At 36.6% G+C, this 20,279-nt stretch overlaps 2 protein-coding genes across 2 annotated transcripts in view; one reads left to right on the top strand and one right to left on the bottom strand.

The window, feature by feature from the left end:
- The window catches only part of LOC110467254 (exportin-5-like), a 37,676-nt gene extending 27,154 nt beyond the window's left edge, over positions 1-10,522 (bottom strand). Inside the window, exons 1-12 of the mRNA XM_021524297.1 lie at positions 10,327-10,522; positions 7,982-8,103; positions 7,007-7,079; positions 6,622-6,759; positions 6,038-6,208; positions 5,310-5,528; positions 4,934-5,010; positions 4,039-4,138; positions 3,599-3,682; positions 2,130-2,255; positions 1,535-1,625; positions 185-307 (exon numbers count right to left, since the gene is read on the bottom strand). Coding sequence (XP_021379972.1) covers positions 185-307; positions 1,535-1,625; positions 2,130-2,255; positions 3,599-3,682; positions 4,039-4,138; positions 4,934-5,010; positions 5,310-5,528; positions 6,038-6,208; positions 6,622-6,759; positions 7,007-7,079; positions 7,982-8,103; positions 10,327-10,422 — 1,420 coding nt within the window. The 5' untranslated portion in view covers positions 10,423-10,522. The remainder of the gene's footprint in view (positions 1-184; positions 308-1,534; positions 1,626-2,129; positions 2,256-3,598; positions 3,683-4,038; positions 4,139-4,933; positions 5,011-5,309; positions 5,529-6,037; positions 6,209-6,621; positions 6,760-7,006; positions 7,080-7,981; positions 8,104-10,326) is intronic.
- Positions 10,523-10,567: 45 nt separating this feature from the next.
- On the top strand, positions 10,568-14,101 carry LOC110467244. Its single transcript, XM_021524276.1, has 2 exons — positions 10,568-10,653; positions 11,702-14,101. Exon 2 carries the CDS (start codon positions 11,769-11,771, stop codon positions 13,416-13,418), a length of 1,650 nt encoding a protein of 549 aa, XP_021379951.1. The 5' UTR covers positions 10,568-10,653; positions 11,702-11,768; the 3' UTR covers positions 13,419-14,101.
- The last annotated feature ends 6,178 nt before the right edge of the window (positions 14,102-20,279 follow it).

Below are 20,279 nucleotides of genomic sequence, written 5' to 3'. Positions count from 1 at the left end.
CAACAGTTTTACCTCTATCACAAGTTTCATTGGTTTCTCCGGTACTTCAGGAGTGCTGTCATAGTTATTTTGACCTAATCCAAATTACAATACAGCTAGTATGTATTTCTGTGTCTGAATTTATAATAAATGATATAGAAAATTGATTGATTTTGTTAGGTACATGGTTCAAAGATTGTCTCACCTTCTCCCGTGTCTATAGGTTTCTGTAGGACACCCTGTAACCACAGACCAGCAAATGTGAAGGCCGTTTTAGGTTGAAGGACTGCTGCAAGCTTTAGTGTATCAGCTATTTCTGCTCGGTATTCTGTAAACAAACAGAAAACACTTTCATTTACAAGGTTTACTGTATTAACTATTTCAAAATTAGCTTTGTCAAATCCAAAACAGGAAGTCTGTTACTTCTGCCTTACGCAAACTTGATAATTTTTTCTATTGAAATTGAGCAACAAAAATAAAATAAATGTACTATGTAATGTATTCTGGCACAAGATAATGTTGCCTAAAAACATGTGAGACCTTATAAGGACATTTTACCCTCATAAAAATGTGTAATTAGGATATACAATGTACTAGGAATTAATAATGTCAGTTTCCAGTGTCCTGGACAAAGAGTGTTTTCTCCTATTTTATTGAATTTTTTAACAGTATTTATATTGCTTTCAAACAGATGTAGATTCCTTTTCAAATACAAACATGCTGGAAGTTGCAACAAATAATACTAGATCAAAAGCTATTTAAGAGCAGGAGAGCCTGCCTATTGAAGAATATTAAACTGTGCTGTAACCTTCAAAGAATGTCAAAATCAAATTCGTTAAAACAAACTTGATAAACCTCTTACCCATACAGGCTACAGGGAAAATATGACCCTAGACATCATGGTCAGTTAGAAGAATTTTTTTTCAAAGGTTTAACACATTTAACAACCTTTGATCTTGAAAGTAGGTATAAGTCATTAACTTAAACAAATTTGACAGCTTTCAACACCAGTATGTTACAGGCCAAATTATTCAGAAGAAGTTGTGTCATGGTTTTGACATATTTGACTCCTGTGACTTTGAAAGTGGGTCCAGATTATCCATTTGAAAACTTAAAAGCCCTAGCTATATCCTGGCACTTTGCTGGCCAAATATCTCATGAACCTCCGCCTCCTGGTTAACCAGAAAATAAGTTGATGGTGGACACTGGATATCCGGTACTGGATGCCATGCCATGGCATAAGCTCACCAGCCCAGTGAGCTAACCTGGATTTATTTTAGACTGCCATGCATCATTATTTGACCATGGGTACCTCCATTTCAAATGTTAGCATCCTAGTACAAATACCAAGTGTTAAATTAATGTCAACACTTAAACTAAAACTTTAACCTTGCAATATGCCAAAGGCCATGCTAAGATGACTACATGAGTGCCCATACACTGTATTATAAAAAAAAGGAGCTAACAATGAAAAACATTTAAAGAGCAGACATCTTTTACTTACGGTTTGATTACCAGGGAAATATGGTATGTTTACCTCAAGAGAGTTACTTACTGGAGAAAAATGTGGTGAACTCCTCATCACTATCATGGTCCAGCCTGGAGTACTTACAACTGGGCGAATTGTTCTGGGTTGGGAACCCAACCTACAATACCAGATCAGTCAAAGCTATACAACTAATATTGGAAATATACATCTAATCATTAAACTAAATTGAATAGTCATACAAATTATACATACAGACAAAATCATTAACAGGGTCATCATAAAAGTTAAATAAAAGGAAGTGTGGCAATAAGCATATTATATTAAGGCAGTTAAGTCTAGTTGTCCTTTTCCATATTTCTTTTTATTATTATTTTGCTTTTTCCAGATGTGTTCTACATAAGTTTATATCATCTGGCAATTATTCTGTCTTTCTATTCACATTTTTCCTATTAATCTCATTTTTACCAAAATTCCAGATATGAGCCAGAAAAGAGTTATTATATAGGTATGAAAGAGATAAATATTTTTACTCAATCGCCCCTGAAATTTCATAATGGAATATTCCAACCTTTGAATTGGAAGAGTTTAAATGTTTCTTCAAGGGTGAATGAGTTAAAACTGACAGTAAGATTTCCATATCTCTTTTACCATGTAGTCCTACCTTTTGTAATGTTTTGGTTGAGCTTTCAAACAGCCTGGGTATGAAGGATTGGAGTATTGGATCAGCACTGATTATCTCATGGCGTAGGAAACTTGACCAAAGGGATTGGGTAAAACAGCTGATCATCTGCAGAAAAACACATTCATAATTACTAGTTTATTCTGTAAAAACCTATCTAAACAATCTCTTTAACTTGTTGTTGAATTGTCTGGATAATGACCTAAATTTCAACATTAATTTGATTTTCACAAAAGTTTAAGGTTCATAAGGGCTTAATCAAAACTGCAACAGAAAAAGACACCTTTAAAACCAGTAACGTGTCTTACAAGGCTGGGCTATTTTGAGTATGTATCTGTGTATGTTGAGTGCCTGATTTACCAAGCTGGAATACTTTAAAAATGTGACTTATCTAACTGGGGAAAGTTGAACATGTGACTTACCTGACCTGGGCAATTTGAGAATGTAGCTTACCTAATTGTGGTATTTTGAGGACTTGACTTATTTCATTGGGGATTTTTTTTTACACATACCTGGATGGGGTGACTTGAGAAGGTAAGTTCACTGAATAGGGCACTTCGAGGATGTGACTAACTGACTGTGGCACTTTGAGGATGTGACTAACTGACTCTGGCACTTTGAGGATGTGATTTACATGACTGGGATACTTTGAGGATGTGACTAACCTGAATAGGGCACTTTGAGGATGTGACTCACATGACTGTGGCACTTTAAGGATGTGACGCACCTGACTGGGGTACTTTGAGGATGTGACTAACTGACTATGGCACTTTGAGGATGTGACTTACCTAACTAGGGTTTTTTGAAGATGTGACTTACCTGAATAGGGCACTTTGAGGATGCAACTTACCTGAATAGGCCACTTTGAGATTGTGAATTACCTGAATAGGGCACTTTGAGGGTGTGACTTTCCTGACTGTGGTATTTTGAGGAGGAAACTTGCCTGAATAAGGGCACTTTGAGGATGTGACTTACCTAACTAGGGTATTTTGAGGATGTGACTTGATTGACTTGGCTACTTGGAGGATATGACTTGCCTGAATAGGGCACTTTGAGGATGTGACTTACCTGAATAGGGTATTTTGAGGATGTGACTTGCTTGACTTGGCTACTTGGAGGATATGTCTTGCCTGAATTGGGCACTTTGAGGATGTGACTCACCAGATTGGGGAATTTTGAAGAGGCAACTTATATATCTTACTGGGGAACTTAGCTAATGTGACTTACCTAACAAGGGCGTTTTGAAGAAGTGACTCTCCTGACTGTGGTATTATGAGTACCTGATTTACCAACTTGGGGGACTTTAAGAATGTGACTTACCCAGCTGGGGAAATCTGAGGATGTGACTTAGCTGACTGTCATATTTGAGGACAAGATTTACCTAGCTGAGATTCTTTAAGGGTGTGACTTACATGACGGTGGTATATTGAGGACAATCAGACATGTCTTACCTGGCTGGGGTAATTTGTTAGGACCAGCAGAGCCTCAAGGTATTTCTCAAAGTTGGCTGGTTGTTCTACCTTTGGCAACTGACCCTAAAACAGACCAGTACTTGTTTAGTTGTAGGAGTATCACTCACATATTCATAATAATTAGTACAGAAATTTACATTACCCATGTAGTAAAGACATACATTTTTTATTAATAACCAAGTAAAATGGTCAATGCAAAAGGAGAACAAAATGTTTCGGCACCACTGATGACATTTGATTCTTTGTTTGGCGTTGTTGTTTTTTTTTGGTTTTTTGATCTTAACGACTTAAGAGTACTTTTTATACATTAAATTTGTTCCACTTCTATAATTAACCTTTACAAAGTACTGGTAGAAATACATTTGATCCAGAATCTAGATAAAGGAAGGCAAGTCTGTAACAGGTACAGCTGTTCTTACCCACATAGCACACAGCTGTTTACCCAGTTCTGTTAAAACCTGACATAGTCGCTTCAGGAACAAATAGTAGTACTCATTGTGAGAGGCTTGCTCGGCAGCCCTAGTGATACAGAGAAAAAAAAAGGATGACATGTTAAAATTTCCGATATTTTAAAAATTAATAAACTTAACGTGAAACTTAAGTAAAAGTAAACATTCAAATCATAGTCAGGTAAAAAAATAATCTTTAAAGTGCATTTTTCAAAAAGTGGCATACTCCTACAAATAAATCTTTAGGTCCATACAATAGTACAAGAGATGTTTCATTGTACGTACAGCTTGGCTTGTTCAATATGATGATAAAGGGCCACTTACAGTCACCACATCCATATAGTTTGACTGGTTGGACCTGAGTTGTTTGTGTATGACATTATATAGAGACAAACCTAGTTATCTGATACCGTAACTGCTTATAGAATCAAAAAAAGGGGAGAAGAGCCAACGCCTTGCCTGTTTAGGGTGATGTATCGGGTTAGTCGTCTATGCGTGGATACCTTAAGTATGCAGGGTGATTGCATATGATTTAGACATATGAACATAGAGGCGCAATCACAACACAGTTAAAGGTGCTTTATTTACAGGTAATCATATTTATACATGTCGGTCATTTTTTGCCCGGGAGAGGGCTTCGTCAGGACCTGACGAAAACCGACCGCATGTATAGATATGATTAACTGTAAATAAAGCACTGTTAACCGAGTATGTCAGGTTGTGTTGTGATAGCACTGCTATGTTCATTAAATTATGGACATATATATATATATTCGTTCACACATTCCACCAGGTCTCAGATGTGTGTACCGTATAGAGATGGTGTGTACAATGTAGAAATACAGTGTGTGCTGTGTATAGTTACAGGGTAGTGGTCCAGATGATTGACATGGCATCCTCACTAAACAGCACTAGGAGGGGTTTTCTATCTTCAACCTTGCCCTGTCACACAAAAAATAACTTTGGTTATATGTGTTTATTTTAACATAAAGCGAATCCCATAGTCATAATCAAAGTTTGGACATCTTTTTATTTTCAGGAACATTGGTTGTAGCTCATTTTATGTTAAATCATCGCTAAGCTGTCTATAAAACAGTTGAAACAAAATGAAAATGTCAGTGCTGTACAAAATAAAGCACTGGACAAAAACAGTACAACAACATTTCAATTAAAATGATTATTTCTTTAAAAAAATATATTTACTATGTGTTTACGTATTTTGCTGACCAAAATACACCCACCTTTCTGCTAACAATGATCAGTAGACACTCTGCTGCATAAAGTTGGAGATTGCTGTTGCTAAGTAACAGACAAAGAATCTGTAGCAGCAAGGCATTCTGGGAGAATATATGGTCCATGTTGATCCAGTCAAGGTAGCCAGCCAGAGTGGTCAGTAGAGCTTGACTGACTCGACAGTGCCACTGACTGACCAGTCGGGCCTCTGAGGTGTCCTCCTTCATCTACAATACAAGTCAAGGTCGCACAATGTACGGTAAATATTGTCAACCATAATATTTTTGCCAAGCTACATTTTTAACTTGCTTCTTTCAAAATATTTTTGCTCAAATTTTACTTTCCCATCCAATTACCGGTAAACATGACCTTAGATGTAGCAGAGATGTGAAACACATTTACTCACTGTAAGTATACGACAGATTTCAAAAATGTTTGATCCTCATACTGAAAATGATCTCTTAAAAGTTAATAAAAGTTAAACAAATGGTGAAAATTCAATACAAATACCTCAGGGTAAGATAATAAAATTGTATTTATGAAATGTTTCTTCCTCCAGTCTTCAGTATGAGTTTGTGGTTCCTTGCTTAACATTCAAATTTTGCATTTTAAGGGAAAGACCCTGAAGATCTTCCCTTGATTTAATTTGTATAAGGCATGAAAGTCATTGATTTCCAATTTTGGGTTTGATTCCTTAAAACAGTGATAGATACTCATGATGTAAGTTCATGCTTACCTCTACTGTGTGCTGTTGTAGAAGGGTGATAAACAGCTGAAACAAGTCACCCATGTTTGCTGTCAACCCCTGCATCACGCTGCGCCGACGTCCCGCAGGAATCGTCTGAAACACCACCACATCCTCCGCCAAACGAAGATAAGTCTTCAGGACCAGTTCTGTCTGAGTTGGCTACACAAAACCAGTAAATTATGAAAAGCTATATAAAACACATGGTTACATAATATACTTGAGATGGTATTTTTTGTTGAAATGAAGTATTAAGCCTTTCGTAGTTACAAGGAAATCAGACAGATATTGAGACATCAGCTGTGTAAACAAGTTTGTTATGCTCCAAATACACAAGGACAATTACTCTGTAATCATCAAATAATTATGTCTGATACATATACAAAATTTTGTATTCTTATGGTAAACTCTATAAAGTTTCAAATAAATTGTAAAGAAACCAAGGAAACAAAACACTTCAACTATACGTAGGGCAAATCTCATCAAAATGTCTGGTATACATGAAAAACTACAAACTACAGAATCTTTCAAATTAGATTTCATATTTAATGATCACAACAGAATGGTATACTTACTCCCATCAAACAAAGGTCATACAGGTCCTTGAGGAGTGAGGGCCAGTTTTGAGGCCACTCTCTTTTGATGAGTTCCACTGTGATCCTAGACACACCGTCCTTGATGTGATGTTCCTCCTCCAAAATGTTGGCTGTCCCCTGATAACAAAAACAGGAGAAAATGCAATGTATATTGAAGTGAAAACATGGCTCTTCCTTGAATATAGAAGTAGAAACAACTATGATTTAGATCACTGAAAAATTATAACTACCCCCTAAATGAAGAGATGGAACAGCTAGATTTTAGATCAGTAAGTATGGGTGTCCTCTTAATACAACAGAAGGAACAACTAAAATTTAATCTGTAGAAAAATGATGTGGAAGATGTATAATTATTAAACATTACATGTGCAATAAATTCCAGTGCATTTTTCTTCAGTACTTCCTTCTCATCCTGTGATAAGACTTGCCACCTAAACCTGTTGAAAAAAATAAAAAATATATCAATAGATTTAACACAGTATGCATAAATGCAGACCAAGTACCACAAATACTTGAAGAACATGTGGTGTCTTTCACATTCAAAGATGTTGACAAGAAGAAAATGAAACATATCAATATAATCTCAATTACAGGAAAGGGACTGCTTACACTGGGGACAAATGGTTGTTTTCGAAACAAACTAGTGATTAAACATTTGAAGAAAACAGAAGCGGTCATTATATACAGGTAACCACACAGTGAGAATATATTAAGGTAGTTAATAAAGACAGATGACTTCAATCAGGGATATAAGGTGGCAGTCATTACAGACAGGTAACCACACAGTGGGGATATATTAAGGTAGTTAATAAACACAGATGACTACAATTAGGGATTTAAGGTGGCAGTGATTACAGACAGGTAACCACACAGTGAGGATACATTAAGGTAGTTAATAAAGACAGATGACTACAATCAGGGATATAAGGTGGCAGTCACTACAGACAAGTAACCACACAGTGAGGATATATTAAGGTTGTTTATAAAGACAGATGACTACAATTAGAGATCTAAGATGGTAGTCACTATAGACAGGTAACTAAACATTTGAGGATACATGAGTCATTTTAGGCAGATCAATGTTAGGATATATGGTGGCAATCCCTATAAAGAGGTGACACTTGACTGCATACCGAGGATATTTGGTTGTGATCATGTTCACTATAGACAGGTAAATACACAATGAGTATACTTGATTGCCACTTAGGACAGGTAGCAACACATTGAGGATACATAATGGTGGTTACTAGTGCCAAGATGACTACATATTGGGGCTAACAGAGGGCACATTAAATATGAGAAATTTGAAGTGTATTTTGTACATATTTTTACATCTTACTTAATAGCATGTTCCAGCAACTGAAGTCCGAAGTGCCTTACGATCGAGGAGTTCTGTCTCTGGGACAGCGCTAGCCCACAGTTAATACATAATGGGGATGTCTCCTTGAACTCCTCACAAATCTGTAAACAAACATGTCTGTAGCGAACTAGACTACTCAGTAGTTTTCTTACATTTAGATTGTTGACATGTATACCTTTTTAGAAAGGATGTTTTTTAAATTAGAATAACAGTAGGTGAAATTCATCTTTATTGACACAAATGGAACATGAATCTTCAAACAATTAAATCTCCTTGTAATGGTATATGCATATACAAAAAAAAAACAGGGAAAATTTGCAAGATGGACCTAATTCCCAACTTTATAACACAATTAAGAATATAGTTATTTTGACACAAGATTTTGTGAACACAAGCTGAATACCTTCACGTATCAAGGATTCAGCGAACATTTTTCAACAAACCTTGAAAGCAATGCAAATATGTTCAACACACACCTACTTTTGTTTTTTATAAATCAACACCAATGCACTTCCAATTATTTTGATAAAAAAGAACATATCAGTTGACTTTTACATCATTATCTAATATACTTTCAAATGTTCAAAGACAACATAAACTCTTCATTTCCAAATGCATATCTATAAGTACATTGAGTACCCTGGCCAATGTCACTACTCAAAGTACGACTCACTGACAGTGACCACACATTTACCTTAATTCTTACTCAAGTCTGTCAAATAATCACAGGCTTCAGGGAATATCAGAGATATAGGTCAAGCTTGCCTAAATTTTCACACCTCTTTACATGATGTTACTAAACATTCTTTCGTTGATTTGTACTATAATTTAAATGGTGTTTTTTTGTACATTGACATTTCCGTCTTAAGGAAAACAGTTGCCTTTCAAGAGGGACAAGATAGGGGACAACTAGCCTTGGTCCAATGTCTGTTAACAGTAGGGGAAATAAGGGGTAAATATTTGGCCTTGAGAGTGATGATTTTTCTCGCATAGAGAAAGTTGACATGATTAGACATTATATTTAGTATTGTTGAAACCACATTACTGTCAGCTCTATTATACAGGTAGCAGCAGGTTAGCCTGTGTCAGGATAGTTGTGTTCTGCTATATAATTGCTGTTAATCTGTACAAAGTAAATGAACCTTTATTCCAGTTTACTAACTTTATTTAATGCAATTTGCCTCCATACAGCAAAAACTACCTCAGTTTGACAAGAGAGTGACGGAAAAAAAGGGTTTGTTCCAAACCATGAACTGCACAGTGTTCAAGTCAGGTATTTTATCTGTAACCTGTCTGAACTCAAATGGTCCCAACAATGACTAGATTTGCAGGAAAATTGAACTCTGCATACATTTCCATGTTAATTAGGTCTGTTTAAATTGAAAAGAAATATTGGTCCATGTTGTGCTTAGCCAAAACACACTGACCATGGATCCGGGTTGTTTCGCCCTAAATCCTAAAACCCTAGATTGTTTCGATCTAAAACAAAATTATTAGGGCAAAACATAGTTTGGTATTTTCTCAAATTTTAGTAGTTTTAAGTCACAATTAAAGTCTTCTTTGTCTTCCATATCATTAAAATCAATTTCATAAAAAGAAATGTGTTTGTGTTGTTTTTAAGTGAGTGTGACAAACAGCAGCTGTGAAAAGCTGACTCCTCACTAACACAGTTAAGCATTTTTCTACATGAAATATACCTAACAAAAATATAGAAAATTATCAATAAGTTTAGTTGTTATGTTTAAATATTGATTATTATAGCGTAAAAAATAAAAAATAAATAGGGCGAAACAAGCCTTAGCGCAAACAGGATTTAGGGTGAAACAACCTGTTACCCTGATTATCACCACATACCATATTATTGAATTTTAACGACAGAAGCCATTAGTCATGTAGCTTAGTAGCGATCAGCGACTACAGGTTTCTATCGTTAACTGTTTATGTTTGTTTATTAGATGGCATGTGGTGAAAACATTTCACATAAAATCAAAACACGATATCTGTCACTCCATGATCACTAAAGCACCTGTTTCTTTCATACGAGTAAAGCCTGTCATACAGGTTGGGCACAACGGCGCATATGAGTAATGATCCTGCATTTGGGCAACAGTTACCCATTTGCAGTAACAATTTTATTACTGAGAATGAGATGGGGAATAACGCCCTTTTTCACTCAAAGTGTTAAAAAGAACTTTGTGGTTTTATTTCACTTTATTCCCCATCTCAGTAATAAAATTGTTACTGCAACTGGGTAACTGTTCAGTGTTGTGCTCAACCTGTCGTATGGCATCTGTTGTTGGGTCGTATAGAACAGGGCAATTTACCTTGTGGGCCGCAAGTCTATCAATAGGATTAGCAGTTGGGTTCATTATCGTCTCCACTGCTGCAGTCAGCGTTGGAATTACTTGTGATAGGTCCATTTTCGCTTTTAATTCTGTATGTCACCACTTTTTATGTCCCATTTACACAGTTACCGGCATGTTCATAAGCACGCGTTCCCTGGAACAGTCTACCAATAAAAGGAAGTTGACCGAGAGTTATCGCCCTTCTTCGAACCAACTTCCTGCCATCGGTAGGCATCGGTAGCCATAGCACATGCAGGGATTCCCTACTGTACTGTCTTCACGCGAAGGTGTTTTACTGTCCATACTGTAAGCATGAACATGTTACATACAGAACAATTAATTTCCAATGTCAAGTTTTATTGTTTTCTTAGGTATTGGTCGTGATATCTCTATTTTCACTCATATATTGTTTCTCTGGAACCCGTCCTCCAGTACTCTAGATCTGTCACCGAAAACGAAAGTGCACAGTAGGGCCTACCCAATGACAGGTAGCTATATATAATAATATAGAGCATTTCAGTGGTCAACAACAGAACAAACATGTAGACTTGGTATAAATACCAGACTCGCATGAGTGGACTACATGAAGGAGAAAATACCAGACTCGCATGAGTGGACAACATGAAGGAGAATACCTGATAACACAGACAACATGTCACACCCTGTAAACAATAACACACAAATGACCCTACAACATTAACATTAACTCAGTCACAATGGAGTCGCCATGACATACTTTGTGTCAATGACATAGTATATGTCCTTATCGCACCTAATTTTAGGCTACTATCATGCAACTTTGGACAGTCTTTGAAGAGGGAAGAAGTTTTCAAGTTGGCTAAATAGCAACAGCAGGTCAATTTTCAGGAAACCATAGCTCTTGACTTATCCACCAATGTCTGTTTTTGACTTTTATGTAAGAACATAAATGTCTGTCTTTATATATTCTATACACATCCAGTTTTCATAAAGGTCTTGCACTACAAACCAGAAATGAGGTTGGGTTGGAGGGTATTATCAACGTTTTAGGTAGATCCTGTGAAAATGTCACACAAGGGTAGATCAACACTTAGTTACACATACCTTGATCAAGAATAGTTTATTTGTATGTAATATTAATAAGATTACATAGAGAAAGAGTTCTGTGGTATTGTAAAGCGGTAATTATAAACATGTGGACTTTACCCACAGACATAGGGTTAGCATCTCCGTAGGAAACAGATATACAGAAATAATCAACTTCCTTGTACATGCTATATGAGTCGGGGTTTGATACTGGAATGTGAATTTAGATTTGTATCACAAGCTCTGAACATGTGTTTTAAATATCCTCTTCTTTTTTTTTATTTTCCAGAAATGGTAATTGATAACACCAGTTATTCTACTGTCCCAAAGCTGTTACATTCAGACCTGATGGTAATATGGATCACAGGATAAAGTCATACCGGGGATTTTATCCCCACCACATGATACGTAAGGCCCAAAACACTCTGGCATACAGCATAAGGAATTCAAATAATCGTTTCATAAGACAAGTCCTGCAGAAATGTGGATTGACACCCTACTCATATGATGGCTCCCAATTCCATTATCAAAATATACCACAACCTCACAATGATTTATGGCATGATGATGCATTGAAGTACAAGTATACCTTCCCATGGTCTGAAGGATGCCATGCTAGTCATAATGACAAAGACTCTTACATATCAAGAGATTTTGCCCCACAGCAAGATGATGAGCCTGAGTTACCTGAATCGTCACAAATCCTTTATGACAATTTATGGTATGAGGACGCACTGGGATCTACAGATTATGGGTATTTAGATTTTACAGATTCAGAACCATCAGGGAGTTCTGCATCAGGTGGAAGTTATAGGAAGACAAAAGTCTCCAAAAATGATGGAAAATTATGTATGACAGTGACTTGTGATAGTTCTGACAAACAGTTCCCAGAGCTGAAGAAAAGAAAAACTACAGATGATTCTTTTCATGATTGTATAACAATTTCTGATACTGAGCAACAAGTAGACCTGACAAACGACAGTGATGAGCCGACAGTGGTTGAGAAGCCAAATGCAAGACAACGGGAAAACAAAACTTCCAAAAGAAAATATCCCAACAAAGAATCTGATGAAAAGATTCCCATTGAAACCAAAGGCAGTGGATCAGAACCACCTGATTCCAAGAAAAAACGAATTCAGTTCAGTCAAGGTCTGGTGTGTGACTATTGTGGTCATGTGGTGACCTATAAGTTAGATCATCACAATCGAAAGGCCGAAGACGAGATGAAGAGTCATTTCTTGAGGAATAAACATAACTCAGCAAGTTTAGCTAAGATTCAAATGTCAAATGAGAACACAGAAAAGGCTGTAACTATCCTCAAGGAAAGTATTCTCATCACTTCCACAGACAAACATGTTGCGCTCGTCAACCAGATCGTTCCGATGTGCCCCAAGAAGGGTTGTAACAAAGTACTTGGGACAATATGGGCATGTGCAAAACACTATGAGATGTGTCATGACCCTCATATCTCCAGTCGCTATGGATTGGCAAATGTTGTTGCCCTCAAAACAATTTTGTTCCCAGCTTTTAACACTTGCAGTACATGTAATTTTTCATGCTCTCGTGCCTCAAAATTGCACAAACATTGGAAAAGTACACAACATTTGAAAGGCTATTTACCAAGTTCGAAAGAACAAGTGGCCCTGTACTTCTGTCCCTACTGTACCCAACTCCACTACAACTTCTCTGGTTGCAGAACGCACATAATGACGAAGCATAAACCCAATGGAGATGCTTCAATGCAAGTGGTATTCATCAACTCTAACTCTGATCCTCTGGAACTGCTGCCCATAGAACCAAGACCTGCGGAGGCTCAAGGGAAACGTGAGCTGAATGTTTTGGTAAACATGCAAAAGGGTGCCAAAGTGTATGGTATTACTAAAGTATCCAAAAGAAAAATAAAAGCAGAAAAGAACCAATGTAAACAAAGATTCCATTATGAGGGGGAAGATTTTAAGAAAGACAAAGCCTATGCATACTTCAAAAGACGCTGTAATCGTGTGTAATGTATGCCATCAACAACACATAATTTTGTTTTGTTACAGAGAACTCTTTAAAACAGACAGTGAGACTTTGCTTCACGCAACGATAACTATGGTGACTATGCAGTTCTTCAATCACAACTATAACTACAGAGTTTTCATTTAAAAAAGGCTTAATCCATGAGATCACTTGTCATAGACACTGAAGGACCTATATTCATTGCTTATGCAATTACATGTACATGATACTGTACAGTATACTATGGGTAAATGTATTGAGACTTGTAATTGGAGAGAGAAATGTTTATTGTATTAAAAAGGGTTATGCTACTTGATATTGTTATTATAAGGAGGCCTTCAAAGAGAGAAATCTGTTGGTTCAGTTATAAGGGAAACATGTATTGTTCTTGTTATAATAGTGCATGTGACATTTCTTGATCTTGTTATTAGCTATATATAGGGAGTCATTAGTTGGTCCTTTTTTAATGTACATGTGCATATGGGAATTGAGTAGTTGGTCCTTTTGCAATTATAAGGAATATGTCAGTTAATCCTGTTAAAATGGTGATAATATACAAAAAAGTAAAAAAATTCATCATAGGAGATAGTAAGTGCTGTTATAAGGGAGATACTGTAAAATCTTAATTTTTTGTGGGACATTAAATTTAGTTTATTTTGTAGATAACAATAAATCCACGAAATTAAATCACCATGAAAACATAAATTTGGTATGATATAGATAGAGGAAAATCAGAAATCATCGAAATATAATGTCCTTGAAACAGGCTAGTTTATGAAAACCACGAAATTTTAACCCCTCGGAAATAAATGATTCGCCAGTACTAGTTTGATTTAACATCCAGTAGTTGGTCTTGTTATACGGTAATCAGTAATTAGTTATGTTAAAAAAGCATTTATTGGCCATGTCATAAGGCAGATGTTAGACATGTTGACCATTTCTCACCCTGTTATAAGGAGTTGCATGACCAAATATCAAATTACCTTTTTATAATTTCTTGTTTTGGGTGATGATGCTACATTTGATTATAAGACTTATTTTTATGTTAATACAGCTAAGTATTAAGGCCAGTTATAGGCTTAAAGATGGGTTCCTGTTATTTTTCAGTTTTTGAAGTATTATAGAGTTTTTGATTTTAGCTCACTTGGTCCGAAGGACCATGGTGAGTTTATGCCATACCGCAGCGTCCGTCGTCCGTCAACTTTACACTACTAGTCAGGAACCACAGACAGATTTTAAACAAAATTTGGTGTGAAGCATCCTTGGGTAGAGCCAATTTTGTATAAACAATAGGGGAAATATAGCAAATTATTCTTTAAAATCCTTCTTCTTCTGTAGGAATGAAAAGATTTGTTCCATATTTGGTCTGAAGCATCCTTGGGTGACGGGGATCCAATTTTGTATAAACCCTGGGTCTGGCCCCCCTGGGGCCTGAGGGGCAGGGCCCAATAGGGGAAACGTAGCAAATTATTCTTTAAAATCCTTGAAACAGGTATGTGGTTATTATTGAACTGGAGTGTTTGAAACAGGTATGTGGATATTGTTAATCTGGAGTGTGTGGTACAGGTATGTGGATATTGTTGAACCGGAGTTTGTGGAACAGGTATGTGGATATTGTTAATCTGGAGTGTGTGGAACAGGTATGTGGATATTGGTAATCTGGAGTGTGTGGAACAGGTATGTGGATATTGGTAATCTGGAGTGTGTGGAACAGGTATGTTGATATTGTTAAACTGGAGTGTGTGGAACAGGTATGTGGATATTGTTGAACTGGAGTGTGTGGAACAGGTATGTTAATATTGTTGAACTGGAGTGTTTGGAACAGGTATGTGGATATTGTTGAACTGGAGTGTGTGGAACAGGTATGTTAATATTATTGAACTGGAGTGTGTGAAACAGGTATGTTGATATTGTTGAACTGGTGTGTGTGGAACAGGTATGTTAATATTATTGAACTGGAGTGTGTGAAACAGGCATGTGGATATTGTTGAACTGGAGTGTGTGGAACTGGTATGTTGATATTGTTGAACTGGAGTGTGTGGAACAGGTATGTGGATATTGTTAATCTGGAGTGTGTGGTACAGGTATGTGGATATTGTTGAACCGGAGTTTGTGGAACAGGTATGTGGATATTGTTAATCTGGGGTGTGTGGAACAGGTATGTTAATATTATTGAACCGGAGTGTGTGAAACAGGTATGTTGATATTGTTCAACTGGAGTGTGTGGAACAGGTATTTGGACATTATTGAACTGGAGTGTGTGGAACAGGTATGTTGATATTGTTGAACTGGAGTGTGTGGAACAGGTATGCTGATATTGTTGAACTGGAGTGTGTGGAACAGGTATTTGGACATTATTGAACTGGAGTGTGTGAAACAGGTATGTTGATATTGTTGAACTGGAGTGTGTGGAACAGGTATTTGGATATTGTTGAACTGGAGTGTGTGGAACAGGTATTTGGACATTATTGAACTGGAGTGTGTGAAACAGGTATGTTGATATTGTTGAACTGGAGTGTGTGGAACAGGTATGTTAATATTGATGAACTGGAGTTTGTGGAACAGGTATGTTAATATTGTTGAACTGGAGTGTGTGAAACAGGTATGTTGATATTATTGAACTGGAGTGTGTCGAACAGGTATGTTAATATTATTGAACTGGAGTGTGTGAACCAGGTATGTTGATATTGTTGAACTGGAGTTTGTGGAACTGGTATGTTGATAATGTTGAACTGGAGTGGGGGGAACAGGTATGTTGATAATGTTGAACTGGAGTGGGGGGAACAGGTATGTTGATAATGTTGAAGTGGAGTGTGTGGAACAGGTATGTTGATAATGTTGAACTGGAGTTTTTATTTTATTGTGGATATTGTTGAACTGGTGTGTGTGGAACAGGTTTGTTAATATTATTGAACTGGAGTGTGTGAACCAGGTATGTTGATATTGTTGAACTGGTGAGTGTGGAACAGGGATGTTAATATTATTGAACTGGAGTGTGTGAACCAGGTATGTTGATATTGTTGAACTGGAGTTTGTGGAACTGGTATGTTGATAATGTTGAACTGGAGTTTTTATTTTATTGTGGATATTGTTGAACTGGTGTGTGTGGAACAGGTAAGTTGATATTGTTGAACTGGTGTGTGTGAAACAGGTATGTTGATATTATTGAACTGGAGTGTGTCGAACAGGTATGTTAATATTATTGAACTGGAGTTTGTGGAACAGGTATGTTAATATTGTTGAACTGGAGTTTTTGGAACAGGTATGTGGATATTGTTGAACTGGAGGGTGTGGAACAGGTATGTGGATATTGGTAATCTGGAGTGTGTGGAACAGGTATGTTAATATTGTTGAACTTGAGAGTTTGGAACAGGTATGAGGATATTGTTGAACTGGAGTGTGTGGAATAGGTATGTTAATATTGATGAACTGGAGTTTGTGGAACAGGTATGTTGATATTGTGGAACTGGTGTGTGTGGAACAGGTATGTTAATATTGTTGAACTGGAGTGTTTGGAACAGGTATGTGGATATTGTTGATCTGGAGTGTGTGGAACAGGTATTTGGTTATTATTGAACTGGAGTGTGTGTAACAGGTATGTTGATATTGTTGAACTGGAGTGTGTGGAACAGGTATGTTAATATTATTGAACTGAAGTTTGTGGAACAGGTATGTTGATATTGTGGAACTGGTGTGTGTGGAACAGGTATGTTGATATTGTGGAACTGGTGTGTGTGGAACAGGTAAGTTGATATTGTTGAACTGGTGTGTGTGGAACAGGTATGTTGATATTGTGGAACTGGTGTGTGTGGAACAGGTATGTTGATATTGTGGAACTGGTGTGTGTGGAACAGGTAATTGGACATTGTTGAACTGGAGTGTGTGGAACAGGTATGTGGATATTGGTAATCTGGAGTGTGTGGAACAGGTATGTTAATATTATTGAACTGGAGTTTGTGGAACAGGTATGTTGATATTGTTGAACTGGAGTTTGTGGAACTGGTATGTTGATAATGTTGAACTGGAGTTTTTATTTTATTGTGTAAGAAATTAATTATATATAATGTGTTGATTTTGTTGAGCTTTAGCGGTTATGAGTAGTTCACCTTTGAAATCCAAGGGTTCCATTGATATACATAATGTCCTCTACACCCTTGGAATATGTAGTGATAAAAATGAAGGCTTTTTGTATGGAACACCTTTCAGATGATACAAATTGACATGTCTGGAAAAGGTTACAAAGTCCTGCACACCTGTTTTCTCTGGTATAACATAAAAGGAATCGTTCGACAGCTGTTGTGAACATAACAGTAATACTGATTTCCATTGATTTTCAAATGTTTGAAAAGCTAACGTGAGCCTTCAATTTTGTCATGACACAATCCAAGGGCTCCGTGAATATGTGTGTATTGAAAGCATGACCCTTGGATTTCAAAGATTAAAGTTATGTATTGAGATTGTTGAAATCTATGTTTAAGACCAAGTAAATGTATTATGAAGAAATCGTTAAATATTTGTTAAATAGTATGGCTTAGCTGCTGAAACTGAGATGATCCATGTATTAATACTACGAGAATTTAAGAAGATGCATTTGTATATATATATATTCATGGGGGGGGGGGGGGGGGGGGAAAGAGTTTTTTGAAAAATTAAAAAAGGCATTTTTTTGTGGAATAAAAAGAAAATATAAAATAAAGTCTATGGTTAGATTTTTACAGCATTTATTAGACATGGACACGGACATAGATCTAATCAATTCTGTGACATGTCTGGGTTCCCATGAATATTCTGCAAAATGAGAGTTAGATTTCTGAATAAGACCCCAGAATCGGGAAACAATTAAGTCAAACATTTGATGGTTGCCTTAATTTTCACTTTTATATGAAAATGCAGATGTTCTATGTAATGTAACACAAGTTACAAAGGAGGAGTGAAGTCTTTCCTTTTTATTTAAAATTTAAATGAAATCTACAGGAGCTCATTATGATTATACAGAATTGTATATATATACACACTGACTGACCATTACCAAACTCTTTTATAGGTTAAAAAGCAAGTTGGTCCATTCACCTTCTAGATACATTACCTTTTACATAGGTTTTACATACAATGTCAAACACTTTATAAATGATAATACCACATTCATTGGTGAACAAGATATCTTAATTATCCCCTTGCAATGAAAGTTTGAGGAGATATAGGATCCCACCCGTACGCAAGTACATATGTATTTACGTATGTTACACTCTTTTTCATCGCTCTAGCGACTTCATTTCTCAACAGAATTTCATGAAGTTTCATACAAGTGTTTGATATGACAATACCTTTAACAAGTTAGCATTTCGGATAACTGCATTGAAGGTCAAGGTCACTGTTACTATTTGTAGAAAAACTTTGTCATCGCTCTAGCGACTGCATTCCTCAACAGAATATCATGAAACTTGATACAATTGTTTGCCATGACAATACCTTCAACAGATGCAGTCACTAGGACAGTTACTGTTACATCATTGATTTTTCTATTCATTTCAGGGGATTTGTATCACTTATTTTGCCGCCTTTTACAGTATGTGTAATGCCATTTCTGACCGAGTCAAGCTAGAACTATGTCAGGTTTCTGTTTCTTAAGCATTTTGAGTAGGATTTTTCCTTCAGTTACAGGATATTTGTGCTTTTGGGCAAGCATTGTTAAAATCAAAAACATTTACCTGTAATAACATTAGCTGAGGAACATTTAAGATACCAGAACTTGGTTCTGTGTAGTGATGCTACATGTAGGTTGCATGTTGAGCTAGCTCTCATGTATTACGGCCAGTCTATATCTTTCTGATTGATGTATATATACATGTCTTTGTAGTTAAATTATTACTATGAAATGGTTCTTTACCCTTTCACCCCTATATAACTTTTGTAGACTCTACCATGCATTGATCTGGATGAATCCATTATGGTCTATAGTGGCAAAAGGGTTAATAAGGTTCCTGCATCAGAGATTAGGGTGATGTCCTATAGAAATAATGACATCTGTCTCTTTATCCTCACTTTTGTTTCTATTACTTATCTCAGATTCCAGAAATCTAAAATTTCTGAAAGTTTACTCAATATTACATCTTTATGTGGGTGTGCCTTAGAGATTTAAAAGAATTCTTAATGTAAAAGGTCACCCTTACCTAAAAAAGAAGGGGGGAGGTACTGTAAAAATACCCTGTGGTGCTCCTTTTGACACAAAAGTGTTAATTTTTGTGGTATATAATATTTGGTGGATATTCTACATGAATAATGCCATATTACCAGCAACACGAAGTCCAACATAGCAACCAGTCAAGAAACCAGTCAAGGTTGCTGATATCAAAAAAATTGCAGAGGGGTACTGTACCATCAAATCTACATTCATGGCCTTTTCTTATATGTCAGTGTTCATTTTGATTATAAATGATACTTAATCTTACCTCAATAATTCCACTTTTCATGGACCAAGAAATCAAAAATGGCCACCACCTGTTGCTTCAGATTGGCTGAGCCCAATTTCTGTTCTATTGTTAGCTCACCTGGTCCAAAGGACCAAGGTGAGCTTATGCCATACCGTTGCGTCCGTCGTCCGTACGTCAACAATTTCTTTAAACGACTTCTTCTTAACCACTGATTGGAATTCAACTAAATTTGACTGGAAGCATCCCTAGGTGGTGGGAATTAAAAATTGTACAAATGGTGGGGCTGACCCCCCAGGGGGCTGAGGGGCGGGGCCAAAAGGGGTCAATTTGGCTATATTGCTTTAAGCGACTTCTTCTCTGGAACTAAGAAGTGGATATCAACCATATTTGACTGGAAGCATCCCTAGGTGGTGGGGATTCAAAATTGTACAAATG

The sequence above is a fragment of the Mizuhopecten yessoensis genome, unplaced genomic scaffold (assembly GCF_002113885.1).
Source record: "Mizuhopecten yessoensis strain PY_sf001 unplaced genomic scaffold, ASM211388v2 scaffold11167, whole genome shotgun sequence".
Lineage (NCBI taxonomy): Eukaryota > Metazoa > Mollusca > Bivalvia > Pectinida > Pectinidae > Mizuhopecten > Mizuhopecten yessoensis.
Note: the sequence above shows the minus strand (reverse complement) of the source record. Positions and strands in the feature narration are given on the sequence as shown.